The sequence below is a fragment of the Ascidiella aspersa genome, chromosome 1, assembly GCF_963924565.1.
Source record: "Ascidiella aspersa chromosome 1, kaAscAspe10.2, whole genome shotgun sequence".
Lineage (NCBI taxonomy): Eukaryota > Metazoa > Chordata > Ascidiacea > Phlebobranchia > Ascidiidae > Ascidiella > Ascidiella aspersa.
The window spans coordinates 14,859,843-14,883,206 of record NC_139447.1 but is presented as its reverse complement, the minus strand read 5'-3'; the positions used below and the strand labels follow the sequence as shown (position 1 = coordinate 14,883,206).

General features: G+C 38.7%; 1 protein-coding gene across 2 annotated transcripts in view; it reads right to left on the bottom strand.

Moving 5' to 3' along the window:
• LOC146167969 (uncharacterized) overlaps positions 1 to 23,364 on the bottom strand; it is a 47,518-nt gene that overhangs the window by 1,945 nt on the left and 22,209 nt on the right. The window contains exons 13-39 of one of the 2 annotated variants that reach the window (XM_083389364.1): positions 17,452 to 17,550; positions 16,891 to 17,148; positions 14,297 to 14,493; positions 14,116 to 14,198; positions 13,504 to 13,673; positions 13,327 to 13,428; positions 13,128 to 13,220; positions 12,744 to 12,914; positions 11,733 to 11,769; positions 11,586 to 11,650; positions 11,084 to 11,208; positions 10,595 to 10,705; positions 10,246 to 10,386; positions 9,973 to 10,066; positions 9,523 to 9,817; positions 9,095 to 9,220; positions 8,514 to 8,596; positions 7,517 to 7,552; positions 5,560 to 5,670; positions 4,933 to 5,148; positions 4,113 to 4,298; positions 3,385 to 3,588; positions 2,710 to 2,915; positions 2,266 to 2,437; positions 1,493 to 1,809; positions 428 to 554; positions 138 to 230 (exon numbers count right to left, since the gene is read on the bottom strand). In XM_083389364.1, the coding sequence (XP_083245490.1) occupies positions 138 to 230; positions 428 to 554; positions 1,493 to 1,809; positions 2,266 to 2,437; positions 2,710 to 2,915; positions 3,385 to 3,588; positions 4,113 to 4,298; positions 4,933 to 5,148; positions 5,560 to 5,670; positions 7,517 to 7,552; positions 8,514 to 8,596; positions 9,095 to 9,220; positions 9,523 to 9,817; positions 9,973 to 10,066; positions 10,246 to 10,386; positions 10,595 to 10,705; positions 11,084 to 11,208; positions 11,586 to 11,650; positions 11,733 to 11,769; positions 12,744 to 12,914; positions 13,128 to 13,220; positions 13,327 to 13,428; positions 13,504 to 13,673; positions 14,116 to 14,198; positions 14,297 to 14,493; positions 16,891 to 17,148; positions 17,452 to 17,550 (3,918 nt within the window). The remainder of the gene's footprint in view (positions 1 to 137; positions 231 to 427; positions 555 to 1,492; positions 1,810 to 2,265; positions 2,438 to 2,709; positions 2,916 to 3,384; positions 3,589 to 4,112; positions 4,299 to 4,932; positions 5,149 to 5,559; positions 5,671 to 7,516; positions 7,553 to 8,513; positions 8,597 to 9,094; positions 9,221 to 9,522; positions 9,818 to 9,972; positions 10,067 to 10,245; positions 10,387 to 10,594; positions 10,706 to 11,083; positions 11,209 to 11,585; positions 11,651 to 11,732; positions 11,770 to 12,743; positions 12,915 to 13,127; positions 13,221 to 13,326; positions 13,429 to 13,503; positions 13,674 to 14,115; positions 14,199 to 14,296; positions 14,494 to 16,890; positions 17,149 to 17,451; positions 17,551 to 23,364) is intronic. The other variant, XM_083389365.1, reaches the window with a different exon arrangement.

Here is a 23,364-nt window from a genome sequence, read left to right as displayed (position 1 = left end):
CAGTTATATCAATAAATCGCAAATAGAAATAAACTGCAATATTTCTTTGTAAAATTATTAAATAGATAAATTAAAGAAATACAATTGGAAACAATTAGGTTTAGTATTCAAAGAAGCATGGCAAATACATTTCTTACCCCCGACTTGGGCTTTTTGCCTTGTATCCAGGGGGCTACCGAAGATGACGTCATTGGTCTGGCTGGGGCCGCGGTGGAAGGCACCGTTGTGGCCTGCAAAACATTTTACCATCAAAATTATTAGGGAATATAACTTTAAAAGTGTAATGCTTGTTGGGTACATAAAAATCCTTTGTAATTTCAGAGCCTCGTTTATTGCCAAATACGTCAAGTGAATAACCTGCAGCGATCATATTCAGGGCTATACTTACTTAGAAATGTTAATCAATATACCAAGCGGGATGGGTTACCTTGCGAAAGCTTGCCTTCTTGCTAATGACTTGCGATGCTTGTTTGACAATTTCCTCAAGCGAGAGTCCGGTTAAGGAATTGTTGTTGTTTTGACGAACCTCCTTGATGCACTGTGCAAGCTCGCTCCTAATATAACAATGTACAAACAATTTAAAAAAAAAGATTTTTTTTTTACAAAAAGAAAACTACGAACAACAAGATTAATTAGGTTATCGTGAATCATAAAACGTCAAAGTGAAGTGTTGTATAATAAATTCATTACAGGAATTCAAAACTTAATTGTGAAATCTAATTTATTGGGAAAAGTGCGGGAAACGACGAGGTTGTATAAACGAGGTTAAAATAAACACGCATGGCGTCTTACAACGGAGTGGAAGTTACTGATATTTTTGCAGAGATCCGTGAGTCCGAATTCAAGAGAACCTATTTCACAGATAACGATCGGCGTTTGGAATAAACGCATAAACCTCGAAAACTGTTGTCGGCGAATTTCGCAGAAACTCGCAAGGTTAACTAGTTTTTCGTAGAGCCGCCGTATTGTGCATCACCATTTACAAACGAGCGTATCGCGCGTATGATCTAACCGCCGCACGTAAAAGTCTTTTTTTTATAAGTTGAGCAGTTTAAGATTAGCGAAAACTTAGCGAAAAGGTGCACACTCGGCCTTTGCTTCACCGGTATGTGCGTCACGTCGTGCGTAGGTTCGATGCACGTAGCAGATTAAAAAAGACACGTCTGGCAGGTTTGCTGTTAAATATTTTGAAAAGCATCTTCTATGTTGTAAGACGCCACGTACACCCTTTAAAATGACTTTAGGTAAAGAAAAATTTAAACTAGATTCGGTTGGTATAATTGTATCCAGCTTGTTGATTTTACGTTTTTGTGGATACGATGACAATGGTCGAAGAGGTAATACCAATGGCATAAAAGCAGTCGCTACACACAATACAAATTGTGAAAAAAATAAAAAAATAGTTGTAACGGTTTTTGAAGCCTGTATTGCCCTATTGTAAAAAAAACGTTTGGAGAATAGTTGAATCTAAAAATATCTCTTAAAATCATACCTGGAAAAGCTGGGATACATCTTCTCCAACTGGCCCATGATCCTCTCGAAGCTTCCCTTGTGTTGCGGAGGAGCGGGACTGGATGAAGACGGGCGTTTCACGTGACCGATGGGAGGAGTGTGATTGGTCGAAGAGACCGCAGGCTGTTTAAGCTGATTGGTCGAGGCAGAAACGGGGACCTGCTGTCTGGCGTAGTCTTGCACGGGCATTTGGTTTGTTGTGGTGACTGGGTTTGGCATGGTTGCCGGTTTCGACATGACCGTTTGCTGTTGGTGGTGATTTTGAAAAAAGGCCGTCGTGGTAGCATCTCGGTCACTCTGCCAATGCAACAAATAAATTTACGCTTTAGGCATGTATTGCGTTACCACTACAAAGACAAACACATTTTTAAAGCAACTGACGACACCGCAAAGCCTTGTTTAAAAGTCAACCGAAATCAGTTGGCCTGAAACAGTAATCTAAGGACAAATAAGGTATTTGTGCTGTAAAACGTTGCCCAAGTCAAGTAAAACAAAGTGAGAATTAGAAAAGTCATCTGTCTGTTTAACTGTAAGTACATGTGCTTTTTGCAATTATTACCAACAGCTTTTAAAGGCGAAATGATCAACAATTAATTTTATCGCCAAAATGTAGTAGGACAACTACTAGTGCAGCAGGCAACATATTAGTATATGGCATCGAACAAAGCACTAACTTATAAAATGTTGCACCATATTAAAACAATTAAAAACAAAATAAACAAACAATTAAAACGCATGTCAGTTTTTACTTACCGATACGCTGGGTTCGGTAACTGGATGGCTCGGCCACAGCGGTTGCTGCTCCGACCCAACGGGGGTTAGAGGGGCTCTCACGGGGGCATCGTTCCACGGACTCTGGGGAATTCCCATTTGTGGGCGCTGGTGGACCTTTGTTGTGTCTATTCCATTGTTAACGTGCATCATCCTTTACATGTAAAAACACGTTAAAGGAAAACACCCTGGCGTACAGGAGGTATATTAAGCTATTCGAAATGCAAGATGTGGTCTTCACACATTGTGCTAGGACAACGGCGGTTGTTTTGTTCTGGCATGAATTACACTATTGAATATTTCAAATAATAAAATAGGTTCATGCTTTGAAAGTTTTACTCATAATAATTATTCCCATCGTTATTGTACACTAAATACAGTAGCAAAACTGTTTTTAAAGCAATCGCGCAAAGTTCGAGTACTAACGGTTGCGTTATGTTCTTCATATCCACCGAGAGCGGCATGTTGGCAAACTTGTTGGAGGCGAAGAACTGTGGCGGGTTGCGCATCAGCAACATGGAAAGCTGGTGCAGGTTGGGTCCAGGTGGGGGCGGGCTGGGTACGTTGATGAGGGGCAACTCGGAAAGCACCTGGCCGCGGCGGACTTGAAGCGACTGATCGGCGAAGAGTTTCTGGAACGAAAAGTCAGTACTTGTGCGCCGTCACCCAACTTGGTTTGCTAAAAAAGCTTGTAACGCAAACATATGTTCCTGGGCACAGCAAATCATCTTTAAAAATGAAAAATAAACCAACCATTTATATAAACGGTGGCAAGAAGGTTGGTAAATATTAACACCAAATCCCCCTTGTAACTCTACCACCAGTCTTTTCGCAGAGAGCGAGCAATGGAATTAAGAGAGTTATTCGAAACGCAAACACACCAAATTTAATTTAAATAGCAAAAATTAAATATGAAAGCTTGCTGCCTGTCGAGAAACTCGAGACGCAAAACGCAAAAACAACGCCAAACACTGTAAAAACGTATATATCTGTAAGTGTATACTAATGAAAAAAATGCAACTTAGAGATTAATACGCTATTCATAAACGTTTTTCATAGTCCTAGAAACAAAAAGCGAAGCAGTGCGACCCTATCACACACCCTGGTCTGGTCGAGTCGCCGCTGACACTCGTCGGCGTTTTTCTTCCACTGCAGACTGGCCTCAAGCACCTTGCTCTTCATGGCAGGGTTTTGCGCGTGCTGGTGCGAGAGCTGCTCCAGGTCGCCGGCAAATTTGTCGCATTCGGCCTTCGCTCGACGCAGGTTGATCACGCCGAAGTTCTCCTGGGTTTCGAGGGTTGTGAGCTGCGCAAGAGAGGTACGTAGAAATTGGTTAGGGCGCTTTGTGCTCTGTGCGACCGGTTTATCGCGTTTCGTAGCCAGCTTATCTTACACAGAGAGCAACTGAATATGATGAATCAGCACGTTTTTGTATGCTTGCCCACTACTGTGATTTAATCGGTAAAATACCCTGTGGTTGGCCACAGACAAAATCCTTCTTCAGTACAAGTAATGTAGTAAACTTTTGATCATTCAAAGAAGGGCGGAAAATTATTGTCCTAATTGATGTTACATTTGTAAATAATTAAATAAATGAGAGCATGTGAAGTTTAATGTTTATTTGCGGCTTTTAGATTGCAAATTGCTTTTCCAACAGAGCTTCGATGTCAGGTTAGCCTAGTCTTCTAAAAAAACGCCGTTTAGTTCTACATAACCATTAACCAACTATAGGGTTTGTGGTGTTGGAAAAGCCTAGTCGACACTACTGGTGATTGATTGATTTATTTTCGCATTTCTGTCGAGTTAAAGAAAAATCAGTTTTCACCGACCTCGGCCAGCACGGCTCGCTCCTTGGTCTCCTTAATCGTCTCCTCCAGTTTCCTCACTTCAGTCGTGTGCTCGAAGTTGTACTTGTAACCATCCTCCCGCTGCCGTTGGATGGCGGCCGAGAGCTTATCCAGCTCCTTCTGTTTCTCGGTGACTTGATTCTGCGCGTTGATCTGCGAGTCTTGAGCCTACGCACAACAAAAAACAAGGATCGTTCTAAGTCAGTGTTCCTTCTTAACTTTTTATGGCTAGCGGCATCCCTCAGAAATACCAAATAGATTGCGGCACCTCTACAAGATTTTCCATAAGTAATTCACCAGAATGTCACAATAAACGGAACTGGAACAACACACATCAACTCTGCACAACGTAAAGATTCTCAAAATATCTCTCGGCACCCTTGAGTATTAGAAATTGCACCCCGGTTAAGAACCACTTGTTCGGAATGCCGGGTTTAGCAAAGACGAAAAAGTCTGATGACGAAGTACGGCTACAAAGTTGTATGACGGGACAGTTACTTTACCACCGAGTATCAATTTTAATCTGACACGACTTTAATACCTCTAAAACAGAGCGAACGAGTTGTAAAAACTGTCAAGCGTAGGAAGTACAACCTGAAAACAGGTCAACCAGTTTTCTGTTTTGCATTCTAAGTTATAAACTCCCTGTCTAGCAGATTTGTTTAAAATGAAATTTTTAATTAAGTGGTAGAGATCCTCAATAATTAAACGACTTTACAAAGAATTTTAGCTCATGTTTTGAGTAAAAAAATCCCGAACAACAGTCCCGAAAATTAAGGTTACGATGTTGACATCAACAAACCTCTTTTAGCTGCTTCTTAAGGACCTTGGCCGTTTCCTGCCAGGACGACTTGTCTTTTTGCGCCTTCTTCACCTCGGTATCGCAACTTTGCGTGGCGCTGGTCGCCTCCACCATCGCTGCTCCAAGCTGCGCCTTCAGTTCTCTCACCTCCTTGCTGAGAGCGCTCAACTCCGTGCGCGAAGTCTTGGTCAGGCAGGTGAGCTTGTCTTCCTGCTCCTATATAAAACGGTGCAAAGTGATTGGCAACAAGAGGCCTGGGTCGGCGTGCGAATGGGCGAATATTTTGGGACAGATTTATTACCCCGAGAATTTCAAGATTTGTAAGAAATTATTTGTCTGTGAATGGTTGTACACGCCCCCCTTGTATAAACAACCCAGAGGGCAATATTTTCAATGCGGATCTTTTTAATGTAAAATTTTAGGAATATGTGCTGGAATTAAAAACATGTACAACTAAAAAACATACAATCAAAAGGTATACTTCGCGCCGCATTTAAAATCGTGTTAAGATAAATAAAAAATCACTTTGACAGACGTTAGCTGTCGCTTAAACGACACTTCACTATATATTGTAAACGTTTATATCGTAAGAGGTTTTAGTCTTTAAAAATATTTATAAAGACTAACCGATATGCGTTCCTGCAACAGACGTTTATCGCCCTCAAGCGTCTCAATCAGTTTCTCATACGAAGGTATTAATTCAGTTTGCGTCGCATTTGAACTGGTTTGCAACTTCGGCTAAAAACGGTAATGTTAAAATAATAAAGTTGCAATATTATATAGCTGACATTAACAAACATTTTTTTAATAACACTGGTCAACACCAAACTTTAAACAGAGATGTGATAACTTGATGCTTAAAGGGTTTTTGGCGCTGATTCTGAAACTGCCATTTTTGTATAGTACATCAGGTTTTTGAGATACTTGCATTTTAATTTTTTTAATGTTTTGTTATAAATACAGGCAGATTGCGTATAATCCAGTAGCGATGTAATATGTCACAAAGCATTCCATCTTTTGGGGATATTTTGCTGATGTATTTGCTTAAAACGTGTATATTGAGTAGTTAAATCCAGGTGTAGATAAAGTGCTTCAGGATAAGTATAAATGCCTTTGAAGAAGTATCCAATATAGCACTGTACAGAACAAATCAAAATAAATTAAAGTTTGTTTATGCGAGATGCTGGTCAATATGATTGTGCCATGCTTTTATAGGCCAACAAAAAAATACAAGAGCAAATAATGACCTGATTTGAATGGTTGTTGAACCAAAGACAAGTAATGGACCACCACCACTACATATATCAAAAGTTGTATAATTCTACTTTCGCTGTTAGTTAGGAGACCAAAAGAAAATCGAAACGCATCCCCGTGTTATACCGAGAACACCACATTCAGGACTGCTCTCTTTTTGCGTTGTCCATGTTAAATGGTTTTCTTTCAAAAGAAGAAATTTGCATATATCAACTTCTGAGCTTCGGTAGCTGTTCCGCGTCCTCCCACGAAAGTCTTAAATTGTTTCTGATAAAGCTGAAAGGTGTTGTGTAAAGGAGTTTAACAAAGTGAACCTGGTGAGTTCGCATAAGAACCAAACAAAAGTTCAAACCAATTCTGTTTCCCAGAAAAGTTCGAAAATACAACTGGGAGCTGTAGACATATCTTTTTGTTACCACCATAACATTAATTCATAAGAAAGCAAGTAGGATTAATAAAGCTCCGCTGTTTGGTGTGCTTGTGAAACAGTGGTGCTACCAAACAGCATTAGTTTGGAAGATATCGGCCTACAAACAGAAGCGTTGTAAGTGGCTGACATCGAAATATTACAGTATTCCGCTCAGAAATTTCTGCTACAGAAATAGAAAGTGCACTTCTAAAAGGCTTAGGATTTCTCCATAAAAAGAAACCAAGCAAGCTGAGGGATCAACAAGGGGTCTTGGAGAGCCAATATATTAGAAAAGTGCCAAGCAAATTGAAAATGTTTCAGTTATGTGTGCTTTAACGGCTGCGTGCTAACTTTACTGCTAAATCGCATTATTTTTCGGTGGTGGTTAATAATCTGGTTGGGATTATGTATTACTGGGTTACTACATTTCACTCAAAACGTCGTTTCTGCACCCTTTAAATTTATTTCCAGAAAACTTTGAAGCTAGTCTTGAACAAGTTGAACACAATGTAACGATGACATTTAAGATATGGAATTTGTCACCAACGTTTTAAGAATAAGTGAACAATTTTGAAGACATCTGATAGATGTTATATCGTGAAGACGTCATGTGTACGAAAAAGTCATATTTTAGACATGTTCAACAGTCATGTATCACAGCTGTGTACAGTTTTAATTATGTTTTGTTTTTCTGTAAACACCAATTTGTCGATATCTTAAAAATTTGATGCGAGAGAAACAGATTTCGAAAAACTTCGAGATTCGGAATCAGCGCAAAAAATACTTATATTCTCGTTACAAAATAAAGTGAAATTTTGTTGACCAGTGTATTGCGACATACTTTGAATTAATATTAATCCATTTTATTCTTACAAAAGACACTCACAAACACAAGTTTAATAAAAAAATTTTTAGACTTACCATTTTGGTCTTGTCAACTGTTACAGTTTTCGAGTTCTGTAGACATAAGTTTGGAGGTTAAAGAACTGCATCGATCAAGCAAACTTTTCAAGCCTGGCAAAAAATTATTGCGGAACGGCAGTTCTAAATCAAGGGTTGGTAAACTGCTGCTGTGACACGTTTTTGTGGCTTAATAAACGAAAAAAAATGTTACTCAAATTTACAGAGAGATGATGTTTCATTTCAAAAACAGTAATTTTTATACCCCGGTGTTTATCTGGTTAACTGTGATGTAACTTTGTAGTGTGAGTGCCACAAATTACCGAATCAGAAATAAATGTTTTAATAATACAATGGTTTTAAAGATCCCTGTTTATTAAAGATCTGTAAGATCAACTAGAAATGTTCGATAATATCGGATCATGGCCTATATATGATACAAGGTAATAGTATCGGTGGTGGCCCGATACTATAGGTTGATATCGGTGCTGATCAAATACTTTTATTGCACTTGTTACAAGTTAACAAAGTTTCTCTATTCATTACCCAAATCTTAAAGCAAATTCCGCTAATATAATATATTTAGGGCTAAATTAATGCTACGAGGTATCAAACACAGGCAAAAATAATTTATGATGAATAAATTAAAATGTCAGATCATTTGTAATTATGCTTGATGGTATTCTATTCGTAATTTAAACTCACTAGTTTTTTGAGTTTCACTTTACCAGAAGCCCGGTTCTATCAAAAGAAAAACATCAATAATAATAATTAATAATTGGGTCGAAACTCTCACGAGAACAAGAAAGATCAATATACCTATATAAGACAAACCACTATAAAGTATTAAACAAAGCATGATATATTACACACTATATATGGCTTTATAAAAGATGGGCGGTACATTTCAGGGCCAAAGCTTGCAATCACTGTGAGGTTCGTTGCAACTAAAAGTTACAAAAATTATCTGTGAAAAAATTTACATAAAAAACTTTCGCCAAGATTAAGATTAACCCACCCCAGTATGTGAACTCGACCCCGATCCATTGCCAGATGAGGAGGGAGCCATGGCTACATTCGAAGGTTCTGGAAGTGATTTTTCTATTTCAAAAATAAAGATTGTCGTCATGAAAAAAGCTGCTTACATTTAGCTCAATTTGTGCTGAAAAACTGACTGTTAGAAAAATACAAATTCACAACAAAACGATAAAACAGGACGTTTTTCCTGTGTGGGATTCAATAGTGTTGTTTAGAAAAATAAATCTATAAAATATGCCCTGTTGTGTGAACATACTGTTTACGATAGATTTCAGTATACTAAAAACAAGCATAGTTTAGTTCAGTGCTTTTTAACTACTGAATACTCAAACTCAATCGAAAAGCTAGGTGATACAAAAAAAATGTATACTAATACAGGTGTTTCCTGGCCAATGTTGTATTTGTTTTTGAGGGCATATAATAACGACATATAATAACCCATATACCACCGATTTACTAAACAACTATTATTAGATTGATGCACAACTGATAGAATAGGTTGTAAGCACGGATTTAGTACATCTTGCAACTCTATTGGTGAATTCCACATGCAATACTTACTTGCTGTAGTGGGCTCGATGTTATCGTTATTCGAGCTATTGTTTGTGGACAGTTCGGCCATTCGAGGGTTCAACGTTTTGCCTATTCCATGTGATATAGCACCGCTAGCACCAGATAACATTTCATCTAATAAAGAGAGTTGATTTTAATTGAGTGACTGTAGAACTTCGACAAAAAGTAAAAATAGGGATTTTGAGTATTCAAAGGAATTATCTACTGTATATAAGACAATAATTTAAACACTATAGTTCCATAAGCATTGTTGCCAGAAACGCTTACAGTACGCCACTATACGTACCACAAGAAAAGGCTAACCAACAGACTGGCACAGAACACGTAGTTACTGCAATAGTGTGGAAAAATGGAGCAATTCGAACACATGTTAAAAGGACGAAGGCCCAATAATAATTTAAACTCAACAAACTCACCTAATTTCTTCTGCACGTCAAGTCCGTTTAACTTCATCATCCTGCCTAGGTCGCCCTTGTTAACATTTTCTTTGCTCGCTTGTTTAACAGGTTTTACGGAAAGTTTTTTGAGCTTCTTACCGTCACCGCCTTCCGGCTTGGAAATTTTTAAAACTGTCTTGTTCTGCTGGAAAACTTGACCAGCAGGGGTCGGGTCCTTTTTCGGCTTTCCCGTAATGTTCTTTATATCGTTCAGCGGCACGTCGCCAACCTTTAAAAATTCCTCCAAAAATTCCGAATTCGACGATGATTTGGACTGAATAAAAAAAATCGAAAGATTCAAAATTAAGTATCGCATTTTAGCGCGGGGTTTCACGAAGTTAAAACATTGAGTCGTCAGAATAGATTTAAATGTTAAGTAACTTTTTTTCTTGGTGTACGATGGTTTTATTGAAAATTACTTTAGCTTACCGGTCCAGCTGAAGTTGTATTCGTCTTTAAGGACCTCGTTTTCATAATTTCTTCCTGATTCTTTAAAAACGCTACACTCTCTTTTATCACGAAACTGAAAGCAAAAAGAAGAGCAACACAATAAATAAATTCGAAGCGGTTACCAGGTGATATACAACTGTTTTTTTATATACGGTGGTGGTGTGAAATTTAACATAGTGATATGTCTTTGCAACTTATGTCAGACATCTTAAAAGCAACACAGCACAAAGCATAATCCATTTATCTACTCACGTTGAGTTGCTTTTAATGAATGATTCGAAATTAGAAAAACGTTGTAAAATAATTGACAATCTTTCAGTTGTTATTTCTTTTCTGAGAGCATTATCATCGAGGCGTGTCGGACCGTTACGCTTGAAAAACTCTTCAAAAAAACTGTAAAAAAACGGAAAATTATTAAATGTTTTTTATATCTCAAATTTACATTTATATCCATTCCTTTTTTATTCAACGTTCGTAGGCCATGTTACTGTATTAGTTTCTACGAATGTTTGCTGCGCTACGGAACGTATATATATATGTGTGTGTTACAGGTATAAACAAAATTCCATCGAATAAAAAAAAATTGGATTTTAGTTCCAACCTGTATAATGACGCCAACTTGAATTGCTCCTCTTCGGCATTCGAACTTTCAATATTCATTTCAAATTGAAAATCATCGGGTGATTTAAAAGGAGTTTTCGAATTGTTTATTCTGCCGAGTAAGAAACCGATATTTACTAACTATAAGTATGTAAAACGTACAAACTTATAAAATCTATAACCTAAAGTCTTGTTATTTTTCAATTTATAAGGATGTTATAACACATGTAGTTGGTTACATATTGGTTATAGCATTTTAAAACTATTGTCTTTACAATAAAGGTGTTGAGTGTTTATGAAGTTGCAACAACGACCATGCTGGCCAAAAACCAAAATTTAAAATCTACGTTTTTTTACAAGATGTCGAACTGGAACACTAATGGCATTTGCGTATTACGCAAACCATAAAAGAGCATGAGAGCAATATTTGGACACTACGATTTAGTGTCAAAGGTATTTATTTTTATTGAGCCTTCGTTATTAATGTTACCTTTCAATCGCTTGTTTTGCGTCATCTATTGCTTTTGAGTTGCTTTCCGATAAAAATGTTTGCAACGACATATTATTAGATTTCTTCTTGGATTTACCTTTTCCTTTCGACTTTAATTTAACATTCTGCAAATTAATCAAGTCAAAAGTACGACCCGATTGTAAAACACAAGGCGGACTGTAGAAAACTATGGTTACTTGTTACCCTTCGATAATACTGAAGGGTCATACTCATTAGGATCTAACCTTTTACTTAAACAATATTTTATTCAACTAAAGAATAAAGCACTTATTTGCCTTTGGCGTTAAATTTGAACGGATATAAATACAAAAAAGCGTCATAGCGCCTTGAAAATAACATGTATCTTAAAAACATATATAACCTTTTAGTGTAACAACTTCGTCACGGGACCTTTTTCCTCACAAACTAAAAAACTATCTTTTTTTACAAATGTTTTTTGCGAGAATTAGTTTAAGATTTTTTGCTAGTATCCCCCACTCACCTCTTGCACAGTTTCATCATCCTTTTTGATAATCTTTGCTATTGCAATATCACTTTCTGAAACTTCTGGAAACAAAACAAGCAATTTATCAAAATCCCTTGTACGGTTTAAATTTAAATGAATTAAACGAACTATAAATCTACTCACTTCTTACGTTTTCCTTTTCCTTTGTGGTTTGCGTTTCCTGCACAAATATTTTTACAATTTTAAAGCTCAGCAGTTAACAAATTTTAATTCCACCAATAAAGACATTTAGGATATAAGCAGGTTCACTGCTTGGGCAATTAAAAGTTTTGTTGTTAGTCTGATTTTATTCAAAACAACCAAAAATGGGATCATATACATAAATAGATATACATTGTATTTATAATTATATTAGATAGCATACCACCAATCTTATTATGTATTAAAATTCGAATTAAATCGCCTTTTCAGCAAATTGATTTTTTTACAAAAATTTTAAATTTTAATAAATTAAAATCGCATGTTGTATCTAACATTAACAAAAATATTTCAACATTCGATTTTGCTCCACCGGGCAACCTATCATTAGATAAAAATCGCGCGGTGTAAACGAAGTAATTAACCTACGTTTCAGCAAACTGACTTCACGCGGGTTAAAAACTAAGATTAAAACGAGAATACATTAGGCAGCTTATATACTGTAGAAATAATAGAATAAAAATACTATAGATTGACGGTAAATCTAGACGACGATAAGCTGCGGCGAGACGAGGTCATCCGGTGCAAAAATGCACACAAGGCGACGTTTATCAATTATGGTGCCCAGCTACAGCGATTACTTGATCGCCGGCAAGTCCTCTTTGTTCATGGTGTTAATGACCTTAGTCAATCGGACAATTCACTGAACCATCTTTGGTAATAGTGCGGTACTGGGCCTAAGATATTTTTCTGCTGCGTAAACGTTGGTTAATAACTTCGTTTACAACAGAAGAAATATATTTATCTATTGATAGGTTGCCTAGTTAAGCAATATCCAATTTTGAATATTTTCATTTAAAAACTTTTTTTGTGAATTTTAGATACAATAAACTAAATTAAGGATAAGTCTAAAAAACTTTTAAGAGCATTGGTTTAAAAAGAATATCTATTCAATACATTTTTTAATCAACAACAAAAAATACATGTAAACAATACCATTTCTTCAACGTTTAAACTAAAATTTGCGGCCTCCTTATATGCTGCTCTCTTTTCTTTGGCTTCTTGAATAGAACGTTTTCGCGCAAGTAAATTCCGTTCGCTTTTTGACGGTCGAATATAACTCGTATCACCATTAACTTTTTCCATTTTTCTTCGGCGAATATTAACCTAAAATAAAAGTTATATTATTTGAATAGATTGAGTGCAAGATAAGGTCAAAACATAAAAGTTGTGCTATAGTCTGTAAAAGACTAAACAAAATCCGCAAGGTGGCCTAGCAGAGCAGTAATAAATTTAAACAACACCAAACCCGAATACTAGGCCCCCTTTTAATGGTTTATTTAAAAAATGTTGATATGTGAACCACTGTAGCCCTCTTACCTCTTTTTTAACAAGATTCTCTTCATTCATCATTCGTATTTCACAAATTAAACCCAAACAACCATCGGTAAAACAGGAAAGACCGAGCAACTCCTGCATAAAATTTAGCGAGTTTAATTTGGCAAAGCATATAAAAAGTTGAACAAAAAACAGTGTACCCGGCAGTATTATACAGCAGTCATAATAAATGTTAACAAACCTTGTCGCCGGACTTTTGAAAATTATCATGCTTGAACTTTGACCAACACTTGTAATGAAATCTAGTTTCACATTGCCAATCACAAAGTATATAAATAAAACCCTAAAACAAAGTAAAAAAGTTGACTATTGTTACAATAAAACAAACAATTTTTTTTATTATTTGGATTTAGCAAACCTCAAAATCCAAATCGCTGAAATAAATTTCTCTTTTCGCGTATTCCTTACTACAATTATCATAGCGACACACTACATCTGGTCTTGGTGGATCTTGACTGTTCGACAATAAAGCTTTCATCCGTTGCTTCAGATAATCCACGTTTGACTCCGGAATCACTTCGCTAATGCCTTGTAAAAATAATTCAGAAGGATTAATGTAAAACATAAATTTGGATTTTTACAGCAATAACGGGCCCAGCCGGAACGTGTATTTATAAAACCAGCGAGGTGAATAAAAATTTCAACGCCAGATTCCATCGTTCTGAATATATTATGTGAAACAAGTCGACTTTAGGTTATATACAATTGCAGGGCTTGCGTGTTTTTGTTTTATTGCTTTAACGAGCACTTAAGAGTCATGTGGCGGGTGGGTAAAGGCTTCGCGGTTTGCTTATTCGCTGCATGGCGCAATACACGGAAAATGTCGACTTTGTAAAGTATCTATACTTTGGGAGATGTAGCAACATTTAAAAAAATACGTGAACAAAAACATTTCATCAACACCGAACCGCGGTCGATCGTCCTGAGAATCCAAAATAAAACGTTGTGCAGACGAAAAAAATCGGTATACCTGGCCAGGTCAAAACCCCTGGAAAACTTTTGTTTTTTATCTGTTCCATTCCTTTTTCGATCTCAGAAGGAACTTTAGAAAAGCTGAAAATTAAGAAACAGTTTTTTATTTATTTTTTTTTGTTAAACTTAAGGGACATTGTTCTATCTGAATCAAAATATCAATTAAAGTACTTTCTTACTTGTTAAGATTATACTGGGCCCGTGCAGAGGCGTAGGCGGCCATAGGGTGACAATATTCCTTTGGATTTTGCGGTCGTATTATGCGCGAGAAAAAGTCCAGCGATTTGCCGATCTCCAGTGGACGCCCAGTGTCCAGCGAGCATATGCCTCGGGCATAAATTAGCACGAAGTTTTCGACAGCTGTAATTTTCCATTCCTGGTAAATACACATAAACTAGTAAAAAACCTAAAGCAAACTTTGTTTGACTTGTATATTTAACAACAAGTTTACTGCAATTCAAAAGATCGTACGGACCTACAATCATGGTACACGATTTCGAAATCGATTTCATGAGAACTTCAATAATGTAGAGTTACTGAATTTCCTATTAAAAGTTTCATGTAGGATTAAAAACCAACACCAGTTTTTTGAAGGAAATTATTCGATTTTTTTGCAAGTGTCATGAACTATACCTTAAACCGGTTTTAGTCAGAGTTGGAGGAATTTCAAGGAAAAAGTTAACAAATTTTGACTTAAAAAAAGCCTTTATAAGAGAAGGAACAAAAATATATTCAGTGAATTGGTCCACAGTAAAGTATTTTCTGCGTGCAAACGAAGTGCAACCGCCATATGGATGACAACATCCGCTGCTGCGCTTTCACACGATATTGCGCCAGATGTAAGGCGAGGAGCCTTGGTGCGATTTTTCCCACGTGCTGATTCACGCAATGTTGCAAAATGCAATCACTGACAATAAGGCAATATGCAACAGTCGAGTAGCGCTTTATCAGTTGGTCAGGCGCCACAACAAGATATTTTTATAGGTCGCAGTTTGTGTACGTGGCTTTTAACCTGTGGTATGTGACGAAGTGAAATGAGGCCAACAATTCACGACGGTCGAGAAAAAAGTCGACTGAAATCTAAATTAAATAAGGATAAAATACTACACGCTATATTATTTTGGTAACACAATATTTTGAAACCCTTCCGATGTTGTATTGCTTTAACCTAAAATTTGTTCAAACAGGCATTTTTCATAATATTAATGTACGTATCGAAGTAGTTAGTTTGGGTTACACAACTATGGAAATAGGTAGACATTGCTAATGTCAAAATTGTAGGTTATTGATTTAAAGAAATCCATAATGACTTTGGCAATCATACTTAGGTTTTTTACTGATAAATGTTGCTTTAAAACAATTTTTATGTAACAGTACACCTTTCAGTCAACGTTACTCAAGAAAACAATTCCAACTGTAAACAAAACATGTTGTTGCGTAAGTAGCATAGCGGGTCGGATATTTCAAAAACATATTTTAAACCGTCTGGAGATGCCATGTTTTGCCATAAGTCAATTGAATTAACTCACAAATCAGATTACGGGAATTTTTAAGATCGATGACTCGTCTCGTGAATTTTTTTACGATCGTTCGCTTCAAAGCAAGGGGTCACTGGCAGTTCTTACAAGAACAAAAATGTCGCTTTGCGGTCTAGTGATTATTTTAAGCCAAAGATCTACTGGTAGCACCACAAGCAGTAGTGTGATGGCTAAAACAGGGCTTAGAACATTGGTTTTCGAGTTGTTAGTAATTTTGGAAATATCACCAAAGATTTAGACGAATAAAATCGGAAAGCGATGGCATTACAGAAATTTGGCAGCTAGGGAAAATGCAAAATTCTTTTTCTACCTAATAAATTGCAGTATTCGCAAAAAAATAAGGCACTTTTAGACCAGTAATCATATATGGTAAAAAGCACAACCAATCTTTTGGCCCTGGCGTGAAACTTCTCAATTCGGTACACCTAGAAAGCCATAAAATTCAAGCCAGCGAATTTAATTTCAATAGTTGGATGCTTTTTAACAAATAATATTACGGGTTCTCCTAGGTCGGACTTTTTACGAGATGATAAGGTGAAGCAGGCGTTTATCTTTCGCAATTCTCTGCAATTTAAACACTCTATTTGTACTGTTTTGAGACTGTCGGATAGTTTTATGAAGCTTTTGCAAAAATATGCGTTTTCGTGAGGAGAAAGTCCAGTATAATCGTTAACCGACAGCCGATCGCGACTTTGATAAGAAGAAGTTTATTCTAAGGCAAACAGAACCAGCCCATCTTACGATCTCGCAGGCGATAAAACCTGTTGTTAGATGAGCTTATTTACTAAAAAACTGTCGAGCTAGGCGCAAATACGAAAATTACGCAAAAAAACAACATATGTTCTACTATTCACCGCAAAGAAGCGAGATAAGCTCCGCGAGAAACACAAAGTACTAAAATACTTATTTTAAAATGAAAATCAACCCATCAAGTGGATAAAACTCAACAAACTAATAAATATGATTTAATGGCTTTTCTAAGGTGCTTTAAAATGCTATGTTTATTAAAAGTGGTATTAAACAGAACCAATTTAAGCACGCCGAAACATATGAAAACGGTGTTGGGTTTTATTAAACTAAAAAAACAATATTTAAATATTATCAACCGTTGTATCTCGGAGTACACGGGACCCCATATATATATATGCATTTGCCGCCAGCAGGAAGCAATATCACCGCATCACAGGCACATTTCGTTCATGTCTAACCTTCCATTCAACCTGCGCCAGCCTTACCCGGTGATTCGACTCGTTCACGATCTTTAGCGCTACGTCATAATCGGAAATCGCGTCGTAATGACGTTTCTCAAAGAGGGCTCGTGACGCGATCGACACGTGACTGTGATAGACGTCGCCAACAAAAACTTTGGTGTCGACGGCCAATGGTCTTTCTATCTTATTCTGTTGTTGCTTTTGTTGTTGTTGTTGTTGTAGCTGCTGTTGCTGTTTCCTTTTCTTCTTTTTTTCTTCTTCTTTCGCTTTTGCTTTGTTTTCCTGAAAGTGCAGGGAAAAAGTTGAAATACAACAGTGAGAGTTATGTATAGCACAAGTTAATCAAAAGTACCACTATTCAGTAAATTTTACGTATATGACACAATTGTCTTGTAAACATAATACAGAAGACTCACACTCGAGCGAGCCCATCGGGAAATAACCGCCAATATTTACTGAAGATAAAAAAGCAAATTCCAGAACCAACATTATTAACAGAGAGATGAACCTTAGTGGTAAAGCGAGCAATGTAACTAGTCAAAAATCCTACTGGTAAAACAGGGCGCTTTTGGAGTGCTTTTGTACCTTTTCGGTTGATTCTTTTTTGCTTTCGCTCGATGTTCTTTGTTTAACATGTTCTCCAGAATTTTGTTTCGAGATTTTCGTGAATCTTTCTTTTGGTGCCTGTAATAAACAATAATTTTTTTAAGGCTAATGTATACGGCTAGCTTTTGATATGGTTCGAACTCCCGACCGTCGCTTTTCTATCACAACGACTCAGTAAAGCTTTAACGTCATAGGCGGATCCGGAAAACACGAAAGGCAAACAACGGGGTTTTAAAGCGGGCGTAAGAGCAAACTGTCAAATATTGATTCTCGCCCGGTACGCAATGCGCGCACACGCAAGCCTGTCTTTGTTGAGGCGGACAAAAACGGACAACAGCTCCTGAAGGTTGCGAAGATGCGCAAGTGGTTGCCCGGCTAAGAAAGTGCTTTAAGAGAACGCTTGTTTAATTGTCGTGCAAACGCACACAGGAAAGCTACTGTTGCGTGGTCGCGTCGCCCAGACCCACGGTGTGTGAAGCCTCGATAAGCGCTCCATATAGAGTCTAGCCACACACAGGCGCGCGCTTTCCTGCCGTGCAAAAGGTGTGCAGTTACAACGACCGCTTGCTTGTTTTGTGGGCCGCGGGGCGAATTACGTCATCCATGTGCCGGCGGATTTCGATGCGACGTGAACTTGAGATTTAGTGTTGGCCAAGCTTAAAAACCGAGGTCGAGAGCGGCTTTCGTGTGAGGCACCTTTAGAGAAGTTTGCAGCTTGCAGGTGCCCAGATGAGGTTGGGACTGATTGGTGCTTTTAAGTTTCTGCGAGGCGCGGCTGGTTTCGGCGAAAAACCGCCACTTGTCAGTTGAAAATTGCCGCGGGATGCCAGGACTCGAGGTTCGAGGGTTCTCGAGTGTTCGAGCTCGATTTGAGCGCGAAGACTCTTGACCCCCACGCAGCGATGAAAAAGCTAGTAATGATGGGGCGACATCCTTTTTCAAACCCTTTCTCTTTGTGAAATGTAAAGTGCTGAAGTCCTTGCCAATTAGATCCCTTAATTAGGCAAAATCCGTCGTAAATCAACATATGCTTCAACAAAATTAAAATTTTATATTTCGTTTTTAAACTTTGTAATGATTGGAAATAATTATATAATCCTAGGTCACAGCCAGTGTTGTAATAACCTTCAATGACTTGTCACTGTTGTCAAATGACTGGACTTGACTGGAGTCATTTTGGTAAAATGACTTGACTTGATTTAAGTCTTTTAGGCAAATTTCTTGACTTGGACTTAAGTTATTGAGTTAAATGACTTGTGTTGAAATTGAAATTAAGTTTTTTCATTTAACATTTTACTATAGAAGTGAACTTTTAATCTCAAATTTTGCACGTAAAACCATTAGATTGCTACGTTGTTTTTTGGTTATTTTTTAGTTGAATTACTGCTCATAATCGGGCGAGTTTACCAATTTTAGTGGTATATTGTTTATTATTATATTAGTGTTTGACTTGGAGATGACTTGCTATAATAATTACTTGGCTGGGACTTTACTTGCTATTTTTTGAAAAGACTTGACTTGGACTTAAGTTATTTCACAAATGACTTAACTGGGACTTCAGTCATTTCCAAATGACTTGTTTACAACACTGGTCACAGCATTATCATTGTAGAAGGTTCGACAGCAAGAAATATGTAAACAATGGTGTGGCAAAAAGGTTAAACTGTATATCAAAAACTAGTTTGATTTCTGTATCTACATATTTCAAGCTAAGGTTTGGAGCTGCTATGGCGGAATAAAAAGCGCTTAAGTGGAGAAAAAAGGTCTGATGCAACGACAGATAGTAACAAGCTTTTATCAGAGTCCGCTCCTAGCGTGATTTAAGACGACGAACGAGCAATGTGGCTTTGAAATCGACACGGCTCTGTATGCTTGTGCTGACGTAAAACTACGTTGAATTTCACCAACAGCGGAAAGAGACACTTAGAGTATGTGTTTGCAATGCGGTATCGAGTTCTTGTGGCCTTAGGCAAATTGTTTGTATAAGAGGCTATTTTTTCAGAACAAAGCAAGTAGATTAAAGTAAAAAACTGTTTGACAAATTGTCAGCTGGTAATATTAAAATACTAAGAGCAGAGCACGCAAACTGTAATGTTTAGCAATCTATGTATGACATCACCAAACGGCATCCCCCCCCCAAAAAAAAAATAATTATTAGATATGCACCAATATACCCAATAGAAAAGTACCTGAATACGGTAGGCAAGGGGCTGTTTTCAACGTGTTAGTATATAGTTTTTTTGCTGGGTTAAACAGTCGAATTGCGTATTGCGTTCGTGTAAGGCGTTTTCTGTAAAGTCAACGAAGCAATGCTGAACTGCACCAAGACGTGTGGGATTGGCTAGGGGAGTGCTCTACATAGGCGTGTTTGCAAACAAGCATTAGTCTGTGGTGTGATGACTTTATTTTAGGCGGAGCGCTGCGCTAATAAGGGGGAACAAGAAAGGTTTTGAACGTCAGCAGCGACTAAGCTGAATTTTAAGCGGGTTCGCGCCATCGCAAGCTATATTAAAGCAACAAAAGGAGGCGCCTTCCGCCGGTTTGCTTTCTATCTTTTAGTTTAATCGGCGATAGCGGTTTCAGTCGTCAGACAACAGGCGCATTGTGACGTCACAAAACGCCCCAAGGTGAGTCGGCCAGCATAGCATTGCGCTAAATTGATGCAATCGCACAAATAGACCTGTGTAGCGCCAAAACGGAGATTAATTCGGCCAGGTGGCTGTGAAATAAATCGAAACATTATTATTTTTGCCACAATGCGCGAGCAGTTTAAAGTCGACTGAGATACGACTGCGATCGGCTTTTCTTCGTAAATCGATCATGATTTAGCGAAGCAGATAGCTTTCAGGTGGTGAGGATTAGAGTCCACTTGGTAGCCGAAGGTCAAGTTTATGTCGCGACCAATCGCTAGACTTTATTAATTCGTTGAAAGTATTTTCTGATACGTGAACTATTTTAGGAGAGCCAAATTGTTTTTTCATGGACTACGAGTGTTTCAAACCTGAAACTATTGCAATTAGTCATTATTTCAGTCTATTTTAAACCGATACTGTTTGTAACACAAGCGACGGAAATACCCAGGTGTGTCGCTTCGCGCGTACGTTGGTCGTTTACACGAAATCCGGCCCCAGTTTAGCGATCCATTCAAAGTGCCCCAACGGCCAAAAGTTGTGCCTAAATCCTGAAAGACAAAACTGCGACAGGATGCGGTAAGATTTTGCAACAACCACGGATCGCGTTTCAAGACGACACAAGAGTCAAGCGTTGCGCGTCCAAGAGGAACCTGCGCGTCTTTGAAGATAAAACAAAAAAACGAATGCAAAATCTTAACCGGATGGCGACAAGACGGAATTCCAAATGTCCCTGCTACAAAGAAGTCGATAGCTGCAAGTGGCTCGCGAAGACCAAAATAGATTCGTCGAAGTTGCAATATTTGCGCCACTCAACGAAGCGTGACCCCTGCGTTTCATGACGTCATAGAAGGCATTTTACGAGCATTGTGCGAGCCATATAACCACAGATGGTAAAAATCAAAGCGCGGCCCGATGCATGTACGCGACCAGCCTTCCTGTGGTTTCGGCAAAATGACGCAGAAGCAAAGCAACTTTGGTTCTGGGGCTTTACTCTGAGATCGCAAGCGCTGATAAACAGCACCCTGAAACTTGGGTATGAGGATCGCCAAACACCGAAAGTTCGGAAACAATTTTCCTGCCAAGCTATAGTAGCTTGATCGTGGGCTAAGGCTGGTCCAACGAACAAGAACAAATCGTCTTTGACCCCATAATTGATGGTTTCAGGTGTCATGTTGCCCATGTCATTGACCCATGAAAATAGGACGTTGCGTCCCTCTTAGTTTTATTTAAGGTTTGTGTAGGGCGTTTTCAGAGCTGCCAGTGAATCGAATTCCGCTGTTCTAAAAAGCCGGCACTTAGCAATCCCAATATTACGCGCGAAACTTTTCCCATCGCCTTCCCCGACATGATGACGTCAACAAAATTAGAGTGTAAGTTCCGCGTCCATGGTAAACAGCGGGGTCACGCAGGATGGTTAAAGCCGCATAACCTTTGCCGTGACATACACAAACTCTGCAAAGCTGGTAATTGGAGTCAGATCGGATTCCGACATCGCGAAAATTGTGAGCGAAGACTTTTCTTCCCGAGTTTTTCCTCGCAGATACGAGAGTCTTCAAATTCGTTGTAACAAGGTGCCGCGTAATTTTGGTCTTTTTGTTGCCAGAATTTACAAAATAGACGTATCCCAGGAACGCTTTGATTTCGAGGGAGACACAAAAAGCGACTTGGATCGGTTCACGCGTGACTGGCTACGGTCGGGTGCTGACAATTCGCCGCTTGTATTTCGCTCGGACCGGGGACCGAGGGCGTGTTTTGGCCCTCTTACCGATATTTTGAGAATGGGCGGAATGTAGCTTTGTGCGTTTCGCGGACCGGGGCTGGCAAAGAAAGAAGCACCTGCGCTTGTATGATAAGCGGCGATTAGTTGGAGGTTGGGTTTGGGAAGATAAAGTCCAAATAAGGACATGTTAGGTTGGGAGAAAGTGTACGGTATACCGGCGAAAACATGTGCAGAAAACAGGGCAATTTTGTTAAATTGTCAAAAATAGGTTAGCTCAAGCTAAGAACAGTTTGGGCTTCCCAAAAATTTAAGAGAGCGAAAATTGTAACTAACAAAAACCACCACGCTTAATTCGAGGCAAGGTCATTGTCGCTCGTTTGTGAAGAACACCGCCCTTTAGTGGTGAACCAACAAACAAAGCGCCTCTGCCTTCAGGACTCGGCCGCGGTCGATTACACTCCAACTCCTTGCCGCGTATTTCCATGTGAAAGCGTGTCGGAGGGCGACCAAGAATCGTTTTGACACGCGCAACAAAAAAGGCTCAGATGCGGACGATTTATCGTGTCGTCACGGTGCGTGAACACGTCCCGGGAGCGGGGACAGCAGCGGCGGTGAGTAAGCAGTCGCCGCTCGTGCTTTCTTGCCGCGGTCGGTGGTTTGCTTTGACTGTTGATACTCGAGATGCCTTACGTAAACCGTCAGTTGAGCAACGATGATCGCACGCGATCTCCTGTTTACAGTTGTTGGCGCGTTTTGGGCCGAGCGGCAACAATCGAATGCACGACAGATGTGGATGGTAGGAAAAATATAGTGCGTTTTGCTTTTGCTATCAGTTTGTGTCTGCAAAGGTGGTAAAAACGATTCAAAGAGTTTTGCGTATTTTGCTAAAAAAGAGTTTTGCGTATTTGCTAATTAGGTCGTGAACAGCATATGGCGAGGACTTTTTTGAAATAATACGTTTTTTCGGTCAATGCAAGGCAAGCTTTAGTTAGTATTGGATGGCACAGATAAGATGTTGAAGTTGTTGTATGCGGAAAGTGAGTTAACTAGTAATAAATTGAATCAGCTAATGGCATAAAGTGGATAACAGTAACCGAGAAAATTTCTGGTAATTATTGCAGACAGCATTGTGGAGAGTCAATTGAAACTCAAAGCTTCATATCAGTAATTGTCGGATATACAAAGGCCAACTATCGTTCCTTCCGCCCAACGACAAAGAAGCCCAAACACTTTACGAAAAGCAAATGTTTTTCCAGGCATTGTTAAGGAGCTTCGCTTCCAGACCCCGCTCACCGCAGAAGCATTACGGGGAAGTAACGGCGATAATTGGTGCTCTGGTCAAGCGATTTTAAGCCAGGTTAGCAGCAGTAAGGCATATCTGATCGCGATGGCAATCTAGATTTTACCGGCTACAAGTTGAGAGAAACAGCCCCACCCGCCTCAACCCATCTCAGTGTCGCGCGAGATTTGGCACCACGGTCGCAAACAATAGCCGCGAAGGTCTCTTGGTTTTCTCGCCAGTCGTTTGTTTGTGTTTAC